This window comes from Balaenoptera acutorostrata, chromosome 15 (genome assembly GCF_949987535.1).
Source record: "Balaenoptera acutorostrata chromosome 15, mBalAcu1.1, whole genome shotgun sequence".
Lineage (NCBI taxonomy): Eukaryota > Metazoa > Chordata > Mammalia > Artiodactyla > Balaenopteridae > Balaenoptera > Balaenoptera acutorostrata.
The window spans coordinates 28933421-28956752 of NC_080078.1; the positions used below are offsets into that span (position 1 = coordinate 28933421).

The following is a 23332-nucleotide window of genomic DNA, read 5'->3' on the forward strand; positions in this document are numbered from 1 at the left end:
TCACACCAAGTACCGCAAGCCATGGTCAGAAAGTCTGGACTGAGTTTTAAACAGCAGAGTGATGAGATCTTATCAGTGCTTCCACGAGGTCCCACGCTTATCCCACTAGAACCAGACACAGACACATACACACAAGACTCATGACCTTGCTTTCCTTGCAACCAAAGCAGCCTGCCTCAAACAAAGACATCTCCACCTCTGTGCACACAGGGGGCAAGAACATGCGGCCACCCAAGGGGAGGCGCCAACACCTGCAGTGATTGAGGCTGAAGGATGAAAGGGTACACAGCACCGCACGCACCCTTGAAACATGCCAGCTTCAGGAATCCTCTCGCCCATGACCGTCCATCTTCACAGAATTAGGCTTCTCAACTGTCCCACCCCACTTTCTGGGAGCCCACGGAAACTGAGACCCCAGGGAGGGCATGAAGCACATGCAGCAGTGGAGCGGGCATCAGTGGGCATGCCACACGCAGGCAGAGACATGACACGGGAGAGAGGTTGATGACTTCCTTTTTTTGTTTTATTTCTTTTGTTTCTTAGAGTAAACTTTTCAAATTGTTCCCAAGCCTCCCTTATCTGTCAAGTTCCTCCCACTGGATCTCCTACCCTCGCTGCCGATTACTCTGACTGCCACCAGCAACAGGCCATTTCTTCTCCCTCTGCCCCTGAGCCTACGGCAGATGAATTAAATGGCAATGCCGACAAGCACTTGCAGTGTTAAAATCCATCACCACGGAACAGGACTGCGGTGGCCAGGACAGGTGATGCCAGTGGAGTGGACCTAGTGAGACGGAGGGCAGCCGGGAGGAAGGGCCTCACACCACGGAGACAGACACTGTGGATTGGGAAAGACTCCAGAGAAATAACAGTGCTTCATGAAGACGGAATGGACTCTGCACCCAGTAAAGAGCTAATTTTTTGCCGTGGAGCACACGAGCTATGGAAACCCAACTCAAGCTCGAAAACAGGGGCAGGGGAGGTTGGTGAATTACTGCTCTTGTTAACAGTACGTTCAGGGCTGAACAGTCACTTCAGGCACTGCTGGATTCAGGGGCTCAAAGGACACGATCGGCCCCTGATTCCTCCCTGCCTCTCGGCCCAGCTTCTCTCTCCGTGTGACGGCCTCACGCCCAGGCTCCACCTGGAGACAAGGTAACCACAGTGGCCCCAGCCTTCCAGGCCCAACAGGAAAGAAAGAACTCTTGACAGCCTAGTAGAGTCCTGAGACCCAGCTGGAGCCAGTCAGCTGAGGTCAAGTGCAGAACGGAGGGTAGAGCCTCACCTATCTCACTGGGCTGACCCTGAGCGAGGACGCTGGTCTGATGAAAACTAGAGCATGTGGGACCTGACACCGCGAGGCCACAGATGTCCACCGTGCACAGGCAGACGGGAGAGGCAACCCGAGCCGTGTGACGAGGGCAGACTCATGCACTTCCGGAATCCCACGTTCGGCTGCCCCTGGTAGGAGAACCTTTTCCTTAATACAGAGAGCAAGCTCCAACTCACAGGCAAATGCTCCTTGGGAGAGCCTGGGAGAAGCCCAACATGCAGCAAAGTATTCATGAGAATAGCCCCACCCCCTGCCGCGGGACACTCAGAGAGCCCAGACCCCCCAGCTGCGCACGCAACAATGACCACACCCAAAGAGTAACAACAAGGGTCCACCGGACAGTAAGGCCACAACCCTACAGCTCTGGAGGCTTCGTCTCCAATGTCCAGAGCTGGCTGGTGACAGGAATCATCCACCAGGGCTGACACGAGTGACCCCCGGGTGGGGTGAGTGTGACCTGGGACAAGGACTTTCCTGTCTTGGCCAAACACACCTTGCACAAAGGGGTGTGGCAGAGGGGTGGTGGGCTTTCCTGTCCCAGAGGTGGCCGCAAATCAAAGACCACAGCTCTCCCTTGAGTTCCCAAGTTTGTCCACCAGGTGACCTTTGACCAAGAAAACCAACCTTTAAGACATCAACCTCCCACCACAAGCTCCATAAGGTGATTAGATGATCCCCATGTCCATCAATGATTAAGGCAATACCTCAACTTAACTGAATATTTATATGCACTCCCTATGGCTGCTGTAACAAGTTACCACAAACTTAGTGGCTTAAAATAACACAAATTTACTATCTTGAAGTTCCGGTGGTCAGAAGGCTCAAATGGGTCCTATAAGCTAGTCTCAAGGTGTCAGCAGGACTGCATTCCTTCTAGAGGCTCTAGGGGAGAACCTGTTTCCTTGTCTTTTCCAGTTCCTGGAGGATGCCCGCATTCCCTGGCTTGTGGCCCGTCCTTTATCTTCAAAGTGCATCTCTCCTACCTCTGCTCCTGTTGTCACTCCTTCTCCATCTCCAACCCTCCTGCCTTTCTCTTATAAGGGCCCTTGTGATTACACTGGGGCCATGTGGGTAAACCAGGATAATCTCTCCATGTCAAGATCCTTAAATTAATCACATCCGAAAAGTCCCTTGTGCCATGTCAGGGGGTATATTCACAGATTCTGGGGATCAGGACATGGACATCTTTGGAGGACCAACATTCTGTCCACCACAGCATTTTCTAGATCCCAGCATGTTATCTGAATTACATCTCTTAACAGCTAATCCTCACAACAACCACCTATGAAGTATATACTATTTTAATAAATCCTAATTTTACAATTGTTCCAAGGGGCCACGAGAGGTAAAGTAAGATAGTAAAAATAGTAATAATAATAATTATAACATTTATTGAGTAGCTACTACATATCAGACATTATTCTAAATGCTTTCCATGCACTAATCTATCTCATCTTCCCCCAGAACCCTGTGAGGAAGGTACTATTACAATTCCCGTTTTACAGAGGAAGAAACTGAGGCACAGGAAGTTACATGGCCTCTAAGTCAGCAGCCCCGGGCAGTGCTCAGTGTCTTTGGCACAGAAGTCATTCATTCACTAACATCCATCATGACGTGCAAGAAGAATGCAGAATGCACAGTGTTTCCCAAACGTTTTGGCCGTGACACCTTTCTCACGGGGACATGTACCGGGACTAGGATGAAGTGACCCCCTTGGAGAACGGTCGCAGCTACAGGTGAAATAAGCCTTCCTTCCATTGACACAGCCTTTCTCCAGATGGACAGGTGTAATGGAGGAGGTGTCCACTCACTGACCCACACTCCTGCCCCAGCCCCACTGCCCTGGCCTCTCCCTCAGGAGGCACCAGCAGCTGCGGTCATCACAGCTCTCAGCGAAGGCCCCCACCTTGGGCCATGTTTCCATGGGGAGACATCCATCATAATACGCTCTGGGCCTCACTCCCCACCTCCTACCTCACTGGTGAGATCCTCAATCAAATGGAGATGATGTATTAAAAAGGGAAACACCTCCACGGACTGTCTTCCCTCTTGGTCCCCACTGGGTGAGTGTAATTCTGCAGATCCAACAATGCCTCACAGTGGGGGTCCCTGGGTCTACACCTGGGAGGCAATGTACTGGGGAGTGTGATTCTGGCTTCAGGTCAAGCTGGAGTTTCCAATCAACTGACAGTAATAAAAATGTTATTTTGATCACTTTTTGTCTGATTCCTACATTGGTGTTTCATAGAGAATCTGGGGGGAAAGAATAGCCATGATTAATTATAACCTCAGAACTGAAACAAAGTTACCTACTAACCTCTTAAAGTTTGTCAACAATCTATTCTAAAGGTCCATTTTAAGTTGATTTTTTTTTTCTTAATCCTGAAGGCACTTCCCACAACAACTATGACTATAATGATCCCAATATAGCCCTCGGCCATCTATTCAACCCTGAAGGCATTTGGGGCTTAAATGACTTTTCACTCTTTTCCCTACTGATGAGCTCAGTTTCATAAACCATTTGTCGTCCAAAAGACAGAAAAATCTTTATATCCTCAAACTGAAAGTTTTCTTTTGTGGAAAATGCATTCTGAATTCCCACCTAGAATTTGGGAAGCTAGTACACATCTCTATGTCCACCTAACACCAGGAGCCAAGGAAATCATGGATCAGGAAGAAAGGACTCTCCCTCTCCAACCTCTCCCTGCCCCTGCTCCTCCAACTCCCCAGAAACCCCAAGCCCCTCCTAGCCTGGCCAGGACACCCCGAGCTACCAAAGCCTGACAGTAGGGCACCCCAAGGCACCCCAACCTGGCCAGGGCACATACTCAATAGTTTTCAACAAACTGAGTCAGCATCTGGCTGGGGTTGAGGAATGAGTCCCAATTCCTTTGAGTAGTAGATGACACACTTAAAAATTAGGTAAAAGCTCTGGAAAGGCCAGAGTGCAATTTTTGAAAGCATGCCTTTTAATGAGGCTGCTTCCTAGTGTCTGGCATACAGCCGGTGCTCACGAATATTACTTAAGTGGAAGAAGGAATAAACTGCAGGACTTAAACAAACAAGCAAACGCAGGGCATCGGTCAGTATGTGCCTGCATCTGAGGGCTTTCATAAAGACCTCCCACTAAGGATGACTCACAGATAAGGTAGATGGTCTTAAACGACCCAGTAAGAAACGGAGGGGTAAGGGACAGCAAAGAAATCGCAAAATGTGCTTCATTATCTCTGCTCTGTTCCATTTAAGGGCTATCTCATACCTAGCTTTGGCTCAGAGCATTCAGGCTGGGTCTTAGGAAAAGGGACTCTGGCTGCCGTGAGAAACCATTCTGTACGCTGTAGGTTCTGTGTACCAGTTTTGGGGGGACTCACTCCAAAAATGCTCCTACTCAGAAATGTACTTTATAGTATTGTGGTTTTTAAACCAAATGCAAGCCCAGTGGTGCTTCCCCATACCCCCTGGTTTAATTTTCTTACTGCATCAAATCAAAGCTCTGTGTGGGTAGAGAGTAGATTTCTCAAAAGATGATGGCGTGGTCCACGGATCAGCTGCAAGAGAGTCACGTATCTAGACGTGTGAATCTAGAGCCTCAACCCAGATCTCCTGAGAAGAAGCATATTTAATAGGCACCCCAGGAAAGGCCTCTGCACACTAGTTTAAGAACTTAATAAGGCAAAGAAGAGGGATTTGGAGGAAAATGACCCAAGTTCATTTCCACCCCAGATCCATGGACAAGCCAAGCCCCCTTAAGCTCTCCTGAGCCTCCAATAATGAATTTTTTTAAATAGAGGGAAAATACCTACTCATCACAGCGTTACTGAATCAAATGTGAATATATTTGAACTTGCTTGGAAAGGGTAAAGGGCTAAACATATACTATTCATTCGAAACATATAGTGAATGGAATGAATGACTGTAAAAGCCAGGTGCTGGGGGAACAAAGATGAGAAGAAGTGAAAAGGCAGAAGGCCAGGGCAGACATAACTCCACGTAATGAGATGGGTTCTGGGACACACGAGCAGTATCTGTATGAAAAGGGTGATGAGCCCTCACAGCAAGACACGATTAACTCTGCAATGGTAACCCCCAGACTGGTAACTGTTACGGACCAAGCAGGAATGAGGCGAGGTATGTTATCCAAAAAAAAAAAAAAAAAAAAAAAATCAACATGTTGAACCTGATCAAGTACAAAAGCTCCAAAGAAAATGCAAGTCTTTATGATATTGCTACGCAAGGCAAATCCAGACTCCAATCTTCTCTCTCTCTCTCTCTGACACAGAAAAGTAACTACCATTGACTGAGCACCACCTATACACCAGGTGCCATATTAGAAGCTCTGCAGTCATTGTTTCGGAAAAATCCCCGCAACAGCCCTCGTGACACTGGTGTGATTTCCTCTTACATTGGTGTGGCGGTTCCTCTTCCGGATGGCAAAGTCACTCCAGGAGGTCAAGTCACGGAGGGCGCACCTGAAGTCAAATCCAGGTCTGCTTGACTCCCAAGACCTGTGAGCGTGGCGCAGCCACCCCCCTGTTAAAATGTCCACGCTCTGAGAGCTCATTTTTAAGAAAATCTTGTAATGGTCAGCCGGTTGAAGGTTGCAAGACCCTTGCGCCAAAGTTAATTAACCATCCCTTCTTCAGGCTGACCTGAGAAACATTTTAGTAGAGGCATGACAGTTAAAGTGCAGGCAAACTGCACAGGGAGGAAGCATATAGCACCACTTTATTTAGTGAGATCTTGGTCAAACGATCATTTTTCTATCTACCTGTATTTCTGATTAAGAGTATTAATAATAATAGCTAAAATCTACTCAGTACTCACTCTATGTAGGCATTATGCTAAGATGTCTACATGGACTGCCTCATGAGGTAGGCACTGTCAACTAACCCCATTCTACAGATGAGAAAACTGAGGTACACAGAGATTAAGAAATTTAACCAGAGCTGGGGTTGGAGCCTGGTCAGCCAAACTCCATAGCTCTGATTCTCCGCCACTTTGGCGTTCTGTTGCTTTCACCCCTGGCCTGACGTGACTTAATCGTGCTAAAGGTTCACTACCTTGCAAATGTTTCAAGACTCTAGACATAAAACTCCCTAAGTACACAAACTGATACAAGTATTGCTAATAATCTGGCAAGTAAGTCTTATAATATTATGCATTTAGCAAGAATACAGAGCAGGGTTTTCCATTTAATTGATTTTCTGGAACCCTAACCAGCCCCGTTCTTCTAATTCATCTGCACATGCACTCATCCCATGCTGAGTGTCTGCTATGCCAGGCACAGGGGCGATGAAGATGAAAAGGTGTAGCCCCCTCCCCACCCAGGCTCCGTCTGCCCCTCACCTTCAGCTGTTTGACCTTCTCTTTTCAGCATCTGGACAGCTCCTACGTATTTCTTCAGTTGGACTTTGAGCACCTCGTTTTCTCTGCAGGTACAAGAATGTTAGAAAAATGTATTTAAAAATTGGCAAATTAGACCCAAGGAAGGAGAAGAATCTGTGTAAAGAAAAATACACAATGTGCATCTTATAAATATTAATATATTCTCTGTGTTAGAGATCATCGCTGGAAAAGACTATGTTAGCAAAGGCACGTTTGCAGAATGCCTTCGAGAACTGTTCATTCGTGATGGAAATAAGCATTAATTGGTTGCGGTGCGCACAGATTCAGGATGCTGACATGTGTTGCCCTCAGGCTATTTGAATCAATCTGTTAGGTGCCTATTCTGTGCCAGGCACCCTGTAGTATTCTCTCCATTTACAGAAGCACATACTAGGTACTGTTTACTTGGGGAACACTCAGTATTTTTACTAACTACTACATGCATTGGAAACTTCCTATTTGCCAGGCATCACGTGAAGTCTTTACGTATCTCATTTAATCCTTCCAAGATATATATTATCACAACACACACTTTACAGATGAGGAAAGTGAGGTATAATGAGGAGAAGCGGCTGACCAACTCCAGCGGCACCCCATGTAAGACTGCAGAACGAAACGTGGAACTCAGGCGATGACAAGACCCCACGCTACTAAATTCACTCCCCAGGTACCCCGGCTGAGGAACAGGACATGAGGGTCAGAGAGAAAACTATCATTTGTTGAGTATTTACCCACATAGCTCAGACTTTACATACGTGACCTCACTGAATCAAGCACACGTGTATTCATTCACCCATTCTTCATTCAATGGTAACACTGAATAATGAACACTGAATACCTAACGATATGTCAGGCACAATGACCCTGTAGAATTCTCCTCATTTTGCAGGAGAGGAACTGGGGCATGGAAAAGGTCACGTGGCCAATGCCAAGGTCATACGTAAGGCACACGGCCCAGACACAAGCCCAGGTCTCTCTGCCTCCGAGACCCAGAAGAGCTCTTCTCTGTCTCTTTTGGGATTCAGAACTGGTTTCTCACTGGCTACCCCAGAGACAGGTGCCTCTTCCACATCTCCTGTTCCTGCTCCTCCCCCAACAAGGTCTGGAGCCTGTGTGCTCTTACACATGCTGGAATACTTCCTCACAAAGAAAAGAGCTTTAAGACTGGGTGTCTTTTATGATTATAAAAAATAAAACGCTCATTGCAAAATACTCAATCAGAACACATTTAAGAAGAAATGTAAAAAATCCACTAAAAATTCAACACCTTGAAATAAACCCCACTATCATTTTTCTATCTGTCCTATCAGCTCTCTCTCTAGGCATGCGCGCACGCGCACACACACACACACACACACACACACAGTATATAATTATTCACAGATGAAACACCTTTCACACTCTTCTAAATTTTTTTGTTTGAAGTCTTTTTTCCTTTGTTTACTGTCACACTCATCCTTCCCCATGGTAACCAATGTTAAAAACCTGGTACACACATTTCACGCCTCCTCCATGCTCACATAGTCACTACAAACCTGATACACTTAAACAGAGTTTACTTTATGAAGCCAGACCCTATTATAAATTTTTCTGCTACTGGCTTGTCTCATTTAACAATTCACCAGGGTAAGCTTCTGACTCCATCTATTTATGGATGGAGATGCCATTCCTTGGTACGAATATGCCACACATTTGCTCAGTGGAAAAACTGCAGACTGCCCATCACAGGTTCTGTCTGTCTTCGATGCATATGACTATACCTCAGCCCACAGAGAGAGCACCTTGTTTGTATTTTGCTTTTCTGCCCTGTATTTGTCAGAAAGAACATAAGTACCAACTGCAGACACTACCATATACTTAGGTGTCACCTGAGATCTGTGCATTCATCTCAGAAGCTTGAGAGAAAGTAAAACATGGAGTCCCTTAATTATCGCCCTCCTCCTAGACAGCCTGTCACAGATGTTTCTATCCGTGGCCGCACTTTCTCTGTGACACGAAGAGTGAACGTCTGAAGCTAAACAACTAACAAGTCTTGAGAAGGTTTGTGGGAGGGAAAACACTCCCCGATGGGCATGCTGGTACAGCTGGTTTTCTTGGATCCCCTCAGCCGGATCTTGTCATTCTTCCCAGCCTACTCCTAATCCCCACATGTGAATTCCAGGCACATATTACCTTAAAACAAGGGAGAGAAAGCAACTGATGTGCATTTCTATACGGCCTAATTTAACAACGGTTCATGCAGAATGTTGTCCAAGAGGCAGAAGAGGCAGGTTCATTCAGGCAGACTGACAGGTGGGTCGTGTCCGTGTCCGGCTGCCAGGTCTCAGCTCGTTTGCTCACACCATCCAGGCCCACCCTCAGCGGCCTAGTTCATCTTCAACTCTGTAGCCAGCACTAAGATATTCAAGTGGCTGCTTTTCTTCTGGTTGGGAGTCATCTTTTAAGAGCATCTTAACGACTATCTAAGTATCAGACCTAACAGATAAAGACCAAAAACTTTAATACAAATCCAACTTCCAACAAAATGATGAGATGTCGTGGAGAATATACCACGGACGGACACCTTTAGGAACCATAAATTCATCCCGGCCAACTCTGCGCCAATGAACTTGTTTGCCTTTTGTGCGAAATGAACTTTCAGGTCAGTAGAACTGCTCCTGACTCAACCGCAAACACCTGGAGGGTACACTGACCGCCCCAAAGAGGCAGCTAGCTCCTGACCCCAGGCAAGATGAGGTCTTTTACGTTTTAATTTTTATTTTGAAGTAATTATAGATACAGAAAGTTGGAAAGATATTACTGAGAGGTCCTGTATACCCTCGGCCCAGCCTCCCCCAATGATTACATCTTCCGTAACTAGTCTGATGGCAAATCCAGGACTCCGACACGGTCACATCATGTGTGTAGTTCTATCCACCTGGTATTTTAACTGACGGTCATACCAATCTGCAGATGGGATACAGACTCAGATGAGCAGAGCAGGCAGACAGACGAGGACCATGAGTTACGCAAACCAGGCATAAGACAAGAGGGTCTACGGGGTGGGAGCTGTGGCCAACCAGAGAGTTCTTGTTCCACCAAAAGGTATTTTTTAAAAACATAACATGTTAATGGCCCAAGAAAATAATTCCCAGTCTCTGAACAACTAATTTGCAACCAGCAACAGGACTTTAATTTGTAGACAGAGGAACCATACAGAATGTACCATTCCTGATGATCAAATAAGAATGCCATTTTATTTGCCACCTCATGATACAACAGGATGGGTCAATAGCTAAGCACATCCTAACTGTGAAAGGCCTCAGAAACCCTCCGAGTGTGCGAACGAGATCGGGACTGTGGCTGAGGCTCATCCCAGCAGGGGTCTTCAACCCAGCACAGGTCACATCACGGTGCCCGTCGGTCTGAACAGGCGAGGGGCACGGTGAGCAGAGCGGACCAAACCCTGCCCAGGGCCCCAACGCATCAGCACCCACCACAGGCCCAGGCAGCCTGGATGGGGGTGGGTGGGTGGGTGTGTGTGTGTGTGTGTGTGTACACGTACGTACACACATGTGTGGTAAAGTGAGAGCCACAGAGCCCGGGAGGCTACGCACACAGGTGGGACTGACCAGACTCATCTCTGAGTGAAGTCACAGGGCTCTGACTTTTAACTTTTTTGGTTGCTGTTGTTCAGCTATGTTCTCTAATTGTCCATAACAAAATAATGTTTGAAAATAAAAGAACACTTTCATTGCCTAGTCTCTTAAAATTGTACACTTAAAAGAAAATGCTAAGAGGGGCGACGAGGCTGCTATGGGGCAGGGCCCCCTCCGCCTGCTCCCCTCTGGGGGGCGGCACCGCCCACCTCCACCCCGTCTACACTGGCTGCTTGCGAGTAAGCGAGCCTGGGAGGATGAGACCTCTGCGGGAGGCGGCACAGATGGCTGCAGCCCCGTGAGCCGGATCTTCAGGCAACTCTCTCTTCTCCACTTCATGCGGTGTCCCCCTCCCCGGCTCTCGGGCGTACACAGCCCAGGTGATCACCCATGACACCTGGCTCTTTCTGCAACCAACAGAGTCTTTTAATCAAATCCTAACACTCCATCTGGAAAACCATCTAGAAAAGCTGGGGGAAGGGGTGCTTTGTTGAAAAGGAACTGTCAGTGCTCAGACCATCTAATGAAACGGGCCACTCAGGGGTCCTGAGGGTTCAACCAGTTCCTCCACCTTCACCCCGAGGGCGGTCACTGGTGCTCCAGGTGCAGCTGGCGGACATCTCACCCTCTGAGAGCAGTCGGTGGTCCATCTGTCAACGGCTGGGCTCTCCCCAGGGATTTAGCCTTTCAGCTGCAATTTCCACATCTGCCTCAAAGGAGGATGTGGATGGGGGATGCCCTCAGCGACTGCTTTACAAGGCTGAAGATGAGAAAGCCATGGGGCGAGGGGGGATGGGGATGGGGTCCAGTCTTTATTTCGTGGCCCAGGCAACCGCGTGGGAGTCCAACCCCACTAGGGAAGATAAACCTGCAGAAACGCCCGCCCCGCCGCCTCTTTAGTAACCATCCAGTTCTTTCCACTCTGAAGGGCAGCGGGATCCAACTTCCTCGCAGTTCAATGAAAGGAGAAAAAATGCCAAGAGAATGAACTAAAACAGAATCTCCCAAACGTGGTACAGGCCCAAGATCATTTAAGGGGTTCACAAAACTTTTTCTATTTTAACACTTAAGCATTTCTTCCAGTATGTTTTTTAAAAACCGATTTTCCATTAATGGCAGTGATATAAAGAATCCTTTGGAAAGAAATGTGAAGGCTTTCAAAAGTGAGTGGACTGAAAGACAAATATTAAGGAATGAGTAACATGGGTGGTACCCATGAAGGCGGTACACATGAAGGCACTGCACAGAGACAGATCTGAGGAAGAGAATCTTTGCTTTAGATAAAATAGGGGTATAAGGAGAAGATATTTTCCTACAGTGTACTTCCCACACTGTATTCCCGGGGATGACAAACGGCTCTCAGACAGGGACGGGAGAGTAGAGTTAAATATGTTTAGGAAACGATGGCGCTAATCAACATTAGGAAATTTCCCTCTCCCTCCCCCTCCTCCCCAGGGCTCCTCAAGCCTTTAATATATTTATGTACACTGACCACCTACTAACTCCTCAAACCTCACAGTTTGTGAAATGCTGCATTTTCACCTTGGGCACAACCCTCTATGAGCGGGAGAGAAATCTCAGTGGAAAAGAACCACGTCTATGTTAGAAAAACACTGCCCACGTGGACTGCGGCAGAGGTGGGCATTTGAGATGTTTATAACTCCTTGAAATCCCTCTGTGTGAGTTACAAAGTGAGAAGCAGTTCAGTGCCAAGATCTCCTACGGGTAAGACCGGGGCCTCATTCAAAGCTCCCTACATGTGTAACAGGAAATACGCTTTTCTACCCACAACACGAGAGTATCAGCCTCCGAGTGGGGCTCTGAATGTTCAAGGTGTTGCAGACACAACGTGCTCTCGTTCAACCTGCATGGCAACTCTGCAAGAGTTATTATACTCTCATTATACAGATGAAGGAACTGATGCAGTCGATCAAAGAATTCACGCAGCTATACAAGGCACGGCCATGATTTGCACTTAAGCATCTCCAAGTCCGTGCCCTCCTTCCTCCTCCCTGCCATATACTTGGTCTCAGTGGATCATCAACAACGCCTCACAAGGTTGGTTTTAACTGGGCCCATTTTGCAGATAGGAAAGCTGAGGCCCACAGAGTGAAACAACATACACACACACCTGGGATTCCAACCCATGTCCTATAACTCCAAAGTCTCTCGCTGGGTTCATATAAATTTAGGGAATTAAATGAACTGGATAAAGTTGAAAACCTAAAGCCCTGAAAGAGTCCACTGGGAAATGAGGGCGGATAAGCATGGGTCTGCAGAATCTCTCGGCTGGTCAGACTGCTGTGCAGATGTGAACGGGATTCTCCTGATCAGCAAGCTTTGTTCAGAGGTGAAGGAACTGTCCTAGGGTTACTCAGCCTCTGCTGCCCATCAGCAGACATCTCACAAATGTAAGCAGTTGGTCCGAGGTGAGCTTTTTCCAAATGTGAATCAACAGCCTCAAGAACTGTATACCTTTTGACCCAACAACTCCACTTTGAGGAAACTATGCCCAGGAAATAAGAAGGAACAAAAGGCTCAAAACATACACATGAGGATGCTGTGAATGTTATCAGAAAGAAACTGGTTACAAATTAAATGTCTGACACTGGGGGAGTGAAGAGATAAATTATGGTGTATCCACCAGCAATAGGACACTATAAAGCTGCTGAAGTTGTGATGAATATGCATGTTAATTAACATAGATGAACATTTACAATACACCATTACGTGAATGTGGCAGAGTACAAAGAAAGTATATTTACTGTAACCTCTCATGTATATTTATTATATATAAATATATTATAAATTATAAATATATATATTTATTATATATATTATAAATATATATATTTATTAAATATTATATATATATATATTTCTAATGCAAACATGTATATGTTTGCATAAGAAATATATATATACCACAATGTTAACAGGGCTTATTTCTGAACAATGAAATTAGGAGAAAAAAAATTTAATATGCCATCAACAAACTTTACTAGCACACTAGAAAAAACAAGGTATGAAGAGTAAGGTCAGACTTACAGAAAACAAGAGCAACCCTACAGCTTAACATATACTTAGTGGTGAAAGACCGAATGGTTTCCCCATGGGACTGAGAGCAAGCTAGGAAGTCTCTCTTGCCTCGTTCTCCTATTCAGCACAGTACTGGGGTTCTAACCAGTGAAATGAGGTTTCTTTTTAAAGGGCATGCAGAATGAAGGGAAAACTAAAACTGTCCCCACTGGCAGATGACATGATTTCTTCAGAGAAAATTCCAAGAATCTACAAAAAAAATCCTAGAACAAATAAGTGACTTTTTCCAGGTCAAATACGGAAATTAACTGTATTTCTATATATTAACAATGAACAATTAGAAAGCAATATTATAAAAAGAATCATTCATCATAGTTCCAAAAGATGAAATACACAGGTGTAAATCCAACAAAACGTGCAGGATCTGTATGCTAAAAACTGTAAAACACTGATGCAAGAAATCAAAACAGAACTACGTCGATGTAAATACCAGGTTCACAGACTGTAAGACTCAAAATAGTTAAGATGTCAACACACTGATCTATAGATTGAATGCAAGTCCAATAAAAATCCCAGCAGGATATTTTATACATATACACTAGCTGATTCTAAAATTCATATGGAAAGGCCAAAAAAAAAGTATAGTAGCCAAAATCATCGTGAAATAGAAGCAAAATTTGAAGGATGCACACTACCCAATTTTAAGACTTTCCATAAAGCTATAGCAATCAAGGAATGTAGTACAGGCAAATGATAGATATAGAACCAACAGAAAGAAGAGTCCAGAAATAAACTCATACAAATATGGCCAAATAATTTTTAACCAAGGTACAAAGGCGATTCAGGAAAAAGGATGGTCTTTTCAACAGACAGTTTGGGAACAGCTGGACATGCATACGCCAAAAAGTGAACTTCAACTAATACTTCACATCTTACACAAATATTAACTCAAACTGGAAGACATATAAATGTAAAATATAAAACTATAAAACCTGAGGAAGTCTTCATGCCTAACCTGGGGTTAGGCAAAGCGTTCTTAGATTTAACACCAAAAGCATGAGCCAGAATAGAAAAAAAAAAGTTAAACTGGATTTGCTCTGTGAAAGACATAGTTAAGAGCAGAAGACAAGCTACAGATGGGGAGGAAATATTAACAAATCGGATAAACAATAAAGGACTTGTATCTGAAATAAAGAACTCCCAAAACAAACAAACAAAACATAACTACCCAATAAAAGGGGGGGAAGGGCAAAAGATTTGAACAGACAATTCACCAAAGAAGATAGACAGTAAATAAGCACATGAAAAGATGCTGATCATCATTAGTCATTAGGTAAATACAAATCAAAATCGGTGAAACAGCACTACAAACCTAGTAAAATGGCTTTAAAAACTTTTAATGACAATATCAAGTGCCAGGGGAATCTGGAGCAACTGAAACCCTCTTAACATTGCTGGCAGGAATGCACAACAGTTCGGTGACCCTGGAAAACAGCAGAGCAGCTTTTTATAAAGTTAAACAGACACCTGTCATATGACCCAGAAACTCACTTCTATTTTTCCTGGAGAAATGAATTTTATTGTTCACACAAAAATCTCTACATGAATGTTTACAGCAGCATTATTCATAATCACCAAAAACTGGGAAGGAGCTTAAAGATGGAGGAAGAGTAAGACGCGGAGATCACCTTCCTCCCCACAAATACATCAGAAATACGTCTACATGTGAAACAGCTCCTACAGGACACCTACTGAATGCTGGCAGAAGACCTCAGACCTCCCAAAAGGCAAGAAACTCCCCACGTACCTGGGTAGGGTCAAAGAAAAAGAAAAAACATAATCACCAAAAACTGGAAACAACTCAAATGCCCTTTGACGGGTAAATGGCTAAACCGTGGTCCATCCATACAAAGGGATACTGCTCGTCAGTAAGATGGAAGGGGGTAGTGACGGATGCCACAACTTGGATGAATCTCAAAAACATTAGGCTAAACGAAAGAAGCCTGTCCCAAAAGGCCACATACTCTCTGATTTCATGTATCTGACATCCTAGAAAAGGTAAAACTACAGGGGAGAAGGACAGATCAGCGGTAGACAGGAGCTAGGCGTGGGGGGAGGGTGTGACGGCAAAGGGGCGGCAGGAGGGAACTTCTGCAGGTGATGGGGCTCTGCTGTGCGCTGACTGCGGTGTGCCGGGGCGAGGGGGTTACGTTAACCTAAGCTGCTCGTCTTAAAACTCATGCAACTGTACATCTTTTTTAAAGGCGAATTCGACTGTGTGGACATTAAAACCCAAAAAATTTAGTTAATAAAAAGGAGTACGGGAGAGAGGAGGAGACGGGCCTGCCTAGAAGACAGTCCGGAGGCATCTCCCGCTGACGAGGGTCCATAACACAGGCACCTGAAAAAGACACCAGACAGCTACAGGCGTGCCAGTTTCGGGCAGGGGGACAGGAAAAGAATAACAGTTAACAAAGTCAGCATTCAACAGAGCAGACCTTTTTTCCTCCCTTCTTTTTTTTTATTTTTAATTGTGATAAAGAACATACAAAACTTACCATTTTAGCCACTTTTAAGTGTACAGCTCTGTGGCATCAAGTACCTTCACATTCTGGTGCATCCATCACCACCATCCATCTCCAGAACTCTATTCGTCTTGCAAAACAAACTCTGTACCCATTAAACAAGAACGCTCCATTCCCACCCCGACCCCCCGCCAGCCCCCCGCAACCACCATTCTACTTGCCATCTCTATGATTTATATCCTTTTAAGAAAGATGATTGAACAAATGTTACTATCAACAGTGATGCAGCTTTGAATGTGGCTTTGATGAAAGGAGATGCCAATGCAAAAATACTTGGTTTGAAACGTGGCTCCAAAGACTTGTGAGCTGTAAACAAGTGTTATTTTAGGATGTCAACACAACGGGGCCAGTCAAGCCTGGCTTGCTCAGGCTTCTGCCACACAGAGGTCTGCATGCCGCAGCTCTTCTGTGCAGTGAGAATTGATGGATGCAACGGAAGCTTCAAGTTTCCTTCCCGAGATCCTGACTTAGCTTCAGAATCAAAAACCAGCTGGTGTTCCACTCTAGATTCAACTATTTTATTACCTTTTAATTCTCTGAAAATTGACTGCTCTCATCCAGAGCATAAGATGCCTCTTAAAATCCGTATAGAACAAAGCAGGGCGTGAACATGGCTGGACAACTGGATTTAATCTCTACTGAACGTGTCACTAGTTCAACCACAACATCGGCCAGAGGGAGGCTAGAGTGTTTGCTACAAAAAGGGATCAATTCTCTCTCATTCATTCAGCAGGTATTACTGAGTGCCAGGCATTGATCTAGGTGCTAAAAATGTATAAACAAAAAGGACAAAATTCCCTGGCCTCTTGGAGCTTCATTTGTTTCCCTATTTTTTTAATTTAATTTTTCTGTTTGAATAGGTACAGGCTGCAACCCTTGAAAAGTAAAGTAAGGTTCTGTTTAACTTTTAATGATGGAAATTTAAACATATACAGAAAAGCAGACCAAACAGGACAGTGAACCTCCACGGACCCACCACCCAGCTCTCCAACTTACAGCCAGTCTCGTTTCTTTTCAAGCCTCACCTGTGTACACTCCCCTCGCCAACTTATTTTGAAGTCAATCTCAGACACAGAACATCATCCATAAAAATGTCAGGATTTACCTCTCAGTGGCAGAGTCTATTTGAACCTAATCCCAAAACCAGTGTCACACCTAAAAAAGTAACCAAATACCCTGTGTTCCCAACTGCTTCAGGTTTTTAGTTTGTTCAAACAGTATTGGCCTTATACTTTGGTGGGCTTTTACTGTAAAACACTGGATCCTTTATACACATAAAGCCAAAGAGGAAGCAGGGTGTCTGGCTCTAGAGTTACCCACATCTGGGTTCAAACACCAGTCTTGTCCCGCCCAGCTGGGCACCAATGGTTCTCTGAGCCCAGGATTCCTGAGCTCCCAAGAAGAAGGTGAGGAAATAAGCCTTGCTGGGTTGAGATGATTAGAGACAGTGGGTATAAAGTCAGTGCCCAACACCCAGAGACACTCATTAACAGTAATTCCTCTTTTTCTTTAGGAATATGCGTTAGATCCAAATCACGCAAAACCTGGGTTCCTGACAATGGCTGTGCTTTCAAGAGTTTGCTTTTCCCAGGATGCACAGAAGTGGCCTGTGCTCTCACAGCCAGCACATTCCCCTGAGGAGGGTTTTACCAGCAGGGTCATCAGAAAGCATCTGCTGAACGAGGCCTGGGCACAGGAGGCATGAGGTTACACGCAATGGGCTGCCCCCACCCCACAGTTCACCATCCAGCGGGGAGAGAAGATCAATTCTGGGAACCACGGTGCAGAGCAGGAAAGTCAACGGAAGGAGGCAGCCTAGGAAACTGGAAACCTCCAGAACCAGACAAACCTGGGTTCCGCTCTCAGCTCCAGTCCTTGCCAGGCTCTTTGATGCCACTGCACTGGTGGTGGGAGGAAGGGGAAGAGGAGCAGGAGTGGGGCGCGGGGGTGGTGGCAGTAACAGTGGGAGGAGAGGGGCAGTAGCACCATTAAACCCTTTACGGTGCTCACTGGGCAGCAAGAACTGCTTGGAACGCTTCTGCCTAGGCAATCTCTAAACTGTCCCCCAGCGATCCTAGTATTAACAACTATGTGTATTGCCCGCCCCTTGACTTGAGTTCCGATTGGTCTTACTATTTGTTTCTAACAGCAGGGATGGGCTGTCACTTCTGAGATCAGTTATAAAAAGACTATGACATCTACCTGGGATGCTCTCAGGCTCGTCCCTCTCTCTCCTTTCTCTGGTCACCCGCTGCCCTGTCCTGAGGACACCTGGGCAGGCTGAAAGAGGCCCACACAGTGAGGGATGAGGTCTGCCAGCAGCCACTTGAGTGAACTTAGAAGCAGATTTTCCAAGCCCAGCTGAGCCCTGAAATGACCGCAGCTCCACCCAATGTCCTGTCTACAACCTCATGAGAGACCCTGAGCCAGAGGCACCAGCTAAGCCGTGTCCAGATTCTTGACCCACAGAAACTCTGAGATAATATATATGTTCTTTTAATCTGCTAAATTTGGGGGTAATTTGTTACACAGTTGATAACTAACATAGCTCTACATACCTTAATTCATTTAATCCTTACAACTATTCTGTGAGGTACTTTGATCCTCAATTTTGGGCCAAGGAACAGAGAGGTAAGAATGACAAAGAGGACAAATAACATGCCGAAGGCAACTCATTCCTGACCCTCGACTCCCTCATCTGTCAAAGTCCTGCAGGCTGAGTGATTTCACATCTAGCCAACCGTGTGCAAGGTGGATGTCCTTCTCTGCAGCTCCGGCTACTCACCCAAACAATGGAAGGACACTGAGGCCTCACAGGATTGTTGCAGAAAGTATGTAATTTATTCAACAAAGGCCTTCCTAAACCCACTATATACCAGGTATTGTTTAGAACACAGAAATGGAGGGGGGAACAAGAAAGACTAAGTCTCTACACTCACGAAGTGACATTCAAAGGGGAGGTGGTCAAACCAGTCAAGGAACAGGCTTCAGATCACAGTAAGGACGATAAAAACCAAAGCCACACCTGTAAGAACAGCTAAATCCCAGAACACTGAACTCCAAACGCTGGCGAGGATGTGGAGCAACAGGAACTCTCATTCATTGCTGGTGGGGATGCAAAATGGTACAGCCGCTTTGGAAGACAGTCTGGCAGCTTCTTACAAAACTAAAATACCCTTATCATACGGTGTTTACCCATAGGAGTTGAGAACACATAACCCCACAAAACCCTATACACAATATTTAGCAGTTTTATTCATAATTGCCAAAACTTGGAGGCAATCAAGATGTCCTCTGATAGGTGAATGGATAAACAAACTGTGGTACATCCAGACAATGGAATATTATTCAGCGATGAAAAGAAATGAGCTACCAAGTTATGAAAAGACATGGAGGAAATGCATACTAAGTGAAAGAAGCCCATCTGAAAGGTTACTAACTTTATGATTCCAACTATATGACATTCTGGGAAAAGCAAAACTATGGAGACGGTAAAAAGATCAGGGGTTGCCAGGGGTCAGGAGAGAGGGATGAATAGGTGGAGCACAGAAGACTTTTAGGACAAGGAAATTAGTCTGTATGATACTGTAATGGTAGACACGTCACCCACCTGTCCAAACCCACAGAATGTCCACCACCAAGAGTGAACCCTAATGTAAACATGGACTTTGGTTAATAATAATGGATCCATGTTGTTCATCAATTGTAGCAAATGTAGCACACCAACCCGAGATGTTAATACAGGGGAAACTGGGGAGGAGGGCAGAGAAGTACATGGCAACTCTGGACTTCCTGCTCACGTTTAAAGCTGCTCCCCCAAAAGTCTATTAATTTAAAAATAAATAAATGGGGACTTCCCTGGTGGCGCAGTGGTTAAGAATCCGCCTGCCAATGCAGGGGATATGGGTTCGAGCCCTGGTCCAGGAAGCTCCCACATGCTGTGGAGCAACTAAGCCCATGCGCCACAACTACTGAGCCTGCACTCTAGAGCCCACAAGCCACAACTACTGAAGCCCGCGCGCCTAGAGCCTGTGCTCTGCAAGAAGAGAAGCCAACGCAATGAGAAGCCCGCGCACTGCAACGAAGAGTAGCCCCGCTCGCCACAACTAGAGAAAAGTCCGCACTCAGCAACGAAGACCCAACGCAGCCAAAAATAAATAAATAAATTTATTTTAAAAATAAATAAATAAATGAAGCAAGAGAAAAAGATGCAGAGTAAAGAGTATTTTAGGCAGGGTCATCTGAGAAGGCCTTTCTGAAAAGTGACAAAGAGGCAAGACCTAAAGGAAGTGGACTGTGTGACAGTGGCGAAGGGGGCAACCGGAGACCTTGCAAAAATGTGGATTCTGACTCAGCTTGTCTGGGTGGAGCCTGAGACTGCATTTCTACCAGGCCCTCTGGGAATGCCAATATCACCGGACCTTGGACCAAAAGGAACAAGTCAGGGAAAAGCCCCAAGGCCAGTGCCGGGCCTGTTCCTGGAACTCAGGGAGGCCAAGGAGGCTGGAGCAGGGAGGAATCATGCGGGACCCCAAAGTGTGAACTTTAGTGTAAGCTTAAAGGGCAGCCAGTAAAAGGTGTTAAGCAGGGGAATGGCAGGCTGTGTGGGAAAACAAAGAGTGGGGTGGAAACAGGACAAGTGTCAGACCAGAAGGAAGCTACTGTGATCATCCATCCAGGCAAGAAACGATGACGGCCAGGACCGGGAGGACTGGGGTCGTGGCAGTGGAGACAGAGAGACTATTCAGACCTCATCTCTAGGATTCCAGAAAGCCTTGCCAGCTCCCACCCCCAGCCTCAAATATGCCTGTTGGCCACCCTGCAGTTTTCTTTAAAAGCATCAGGAAAGGAAGCAGGTCATCGGGAGGTGGCAAGTACCTCTCAAACAGCTTCCAGTGACTGCAATAATTAATGTTTGTAAGTCAAAGCAATTATGCCTGCCCCACTGTCAGAACAAACAACCGGCAACCCCAGACAGCACTACTCAAAGGATAATTACTCAAAACAAAACCGAGGAACCTGTGAAGTGCATTTGGTAACTTGCAGGCATCAAAACATTGCAGTGAAACACACCTACAGGTATTCTGCCTTCCCCCACCAGACACTGGCACGAGGGTACCTCACTCAAATCAACAGTCTGGTGGGTACCAAGCAGGCACTAACCATAACCACACCTGATTACTGGAAGAATGTGGCTAGGCGACCAAGTGATCCAAAAAAAGACTGTCCCAAGCTGCCACCAACAAAAGACAGGAAGGGAGGCATAAATCCCCCGGCTCTGAGGTGTTTACAGTCACCACCAAGCTCACTGCAAAACAACACAAAGTGGAAAAGCCATTTTCCCAAAACTGTGTGCGTTCCCATTCAGTGTCTTCAGACCCCCAACTCCAGCCCCACCTCCTTTTGGGGAGCATATAACCTCTCACGCCTGTTGCTAAAGCGAGCACATGTATTTCTGCATCATCTTTCACAGGACACTTCTGCGTTCACACCCTGCCTTCCCCACGACGGTGACTGGAAGCTAACACTTGCCCAGCACTGACTGTGGACGAGAGGCGGGGGCGGGTCAGGCAGGCTCTCAGCCACCTGCAGACACAGACACCTCCAGGGAGACGCGGTAATTCTCTGGGCAGTGACAAGCAGGCAAGAGGCAGGGCTAGGACTCTAAGCCGGGCAGTGTGACGCCGGAGTCAGAACCCGACCACTCCTCTCTGCTGCCATTGTGAAACAGGAAACCATCACGAGAGGTTTGGAGCAATAAAGCCCAGGCTGCCAGCCAGCATCCAGGCAGTGAGGGTCAGGGTAGGAAGCAAAGGATGCCCTTCAGAGCGCCACGCCCAGGCCACAGTGGGGAGCCTGGCCCAGGCCTTCCCACAGGCTACTGCTCCCCAGCCCGACACACAGTGCTCTTCAGGCTGGACCCCTCCTCTCGCAGCTCCCAGGGCTCCGGAAGTAGCTCGGCAGCTCAGGCGATGGGCTAACACAGAAGCTACCCCGACCCTGGGACGTGGCCATCAGCTCCTCCCCGGCGCCCACACCAGCCGGGCTCTCGCCAAGGCTGACCCGCCTCTCCCGTCTGCCCCAGCTCCCTGGTGAACACCTACGACTTTTGCAAGAGTCTCTTCGGAGGCCGTCTTCTCTCCGAAGCCCTTCCGGCTAACTCTAGGCCCACCATCCCGGGTTGTGACCACTCCCTCTTCTGCCCCCACCTCACCCCAGACAAGCTCCGCGCTCAAGTCTAAGACTTTAATAGCCCTGGCCTGTGCTCATCTCCCCCAGCTAGGCTGTGAGACCTGGAGGAGAGAAGCTGGACCTTATCTACTCGTTTTAGCCTCTGAAACCATGGAGCAGGTATCACCATTGTCCACACTTGACCAAACAGGAAACAGAGGCTCAGGGGGGTTAGTGACAGGCTAAGGTCACTCAGGAGTAGAGCTGGAACTGGCATCTGGGGAACTTCAAAGTCCACACCCTCAAGCACTAAGCCAGGGTTCTTGCAATGGGGTCAGAGGAAGGAGGTTCTCCTACAGTGGAATCAGCTGGAGAAGCTTATTCAGAAAGCAGGTCTCTCCAAGGCCTGCTCGTCCCTTCCTGAACTGTTCAGTGAAGGCTGCTGGAGATATGAGAAGAGTGGGCAAATACCTCAATACACTGCAGACAACGCTATCAGAGGAGGGAGTAACAAACATGTACAGGGAGAAAACCAGAAGTCAACACCGTGGTGCTGGATTGGAATTCAAGGTGTTGGTGTAAACTCACGGGATCATTTCAGAAGCACCTGGAAGCCAGTTCAGAAGTGTTCCCACTGGACAAATCTGGGGCAATTTGAACAGCCAAACAGTGATGGCAATAATTATGATCTACTGAATGAAACAGGAACCCAGGAATCCAAAAATGAATAAATGGAGCATTTAATGTATAATGAGATGTTTACACAGGCTCCAACTACCGCCCCACAAAACACTAATATTGCAAAGGGGAAAAGAGTAACTTCACAGTGGAGAAAGGGCGCAGACACGCCCTTAATCAGGGGATCAACGTTAGCATGACCGTAGGAACAAACTGAAGCCATGCACCGCCCGCCAGGACGCTCTAAGAAGAACACGCGTCACCTCTGTGATATCAACACCACAGACGCAGAAACTGGATCTCATCCTGAGGAGACAGCAAACAAAGCAAACGGAGGAACAGTCTGCAAAGTAAACTGGCCTGTAATCGTCAAAGATGTCAAGGTCACGAAAGGCAGGGAAGGAGAGAAACTGTTCCAGACAGAAGAAACCTGACAATTACAGGCCCCAAGTCTGGACTCCATCATTTTGCCAGAACAGGCGTTCCTGGGACAACTGGAGAGA

At 46.5% G+C, this 23332-nt stretch overlaps 1 protein-coding gene across 10 annotated transcripts in view; it reads right to left on the reverse strand.

The window, feature by feature from the left end:
* The window catches only part of SNX29 (sorting nexin 29), a 559610-nt gene that overhangs the window by 347936 nt on the left and 188342 nt on the right, over positions 1–23332 (reverse strand). For all 10 annotated transcript variants that reach the window (XR_003623948.2, XR_003623947.2, XR_009005356.1 and 7 more), the window contains one exon: positions 6680–6762. Coding sequence is in view for 7 of the 10 variants with exons in the window: in XM_057528881.1 (XP_057384864.1) it covers positions 6680–6762 (83 nt within the window). In the remaining 3 variants the exon portion in view is untranslated. The remainder of the gene's footprint in view (positions 1–6679; positions 6763–23332) is intronic.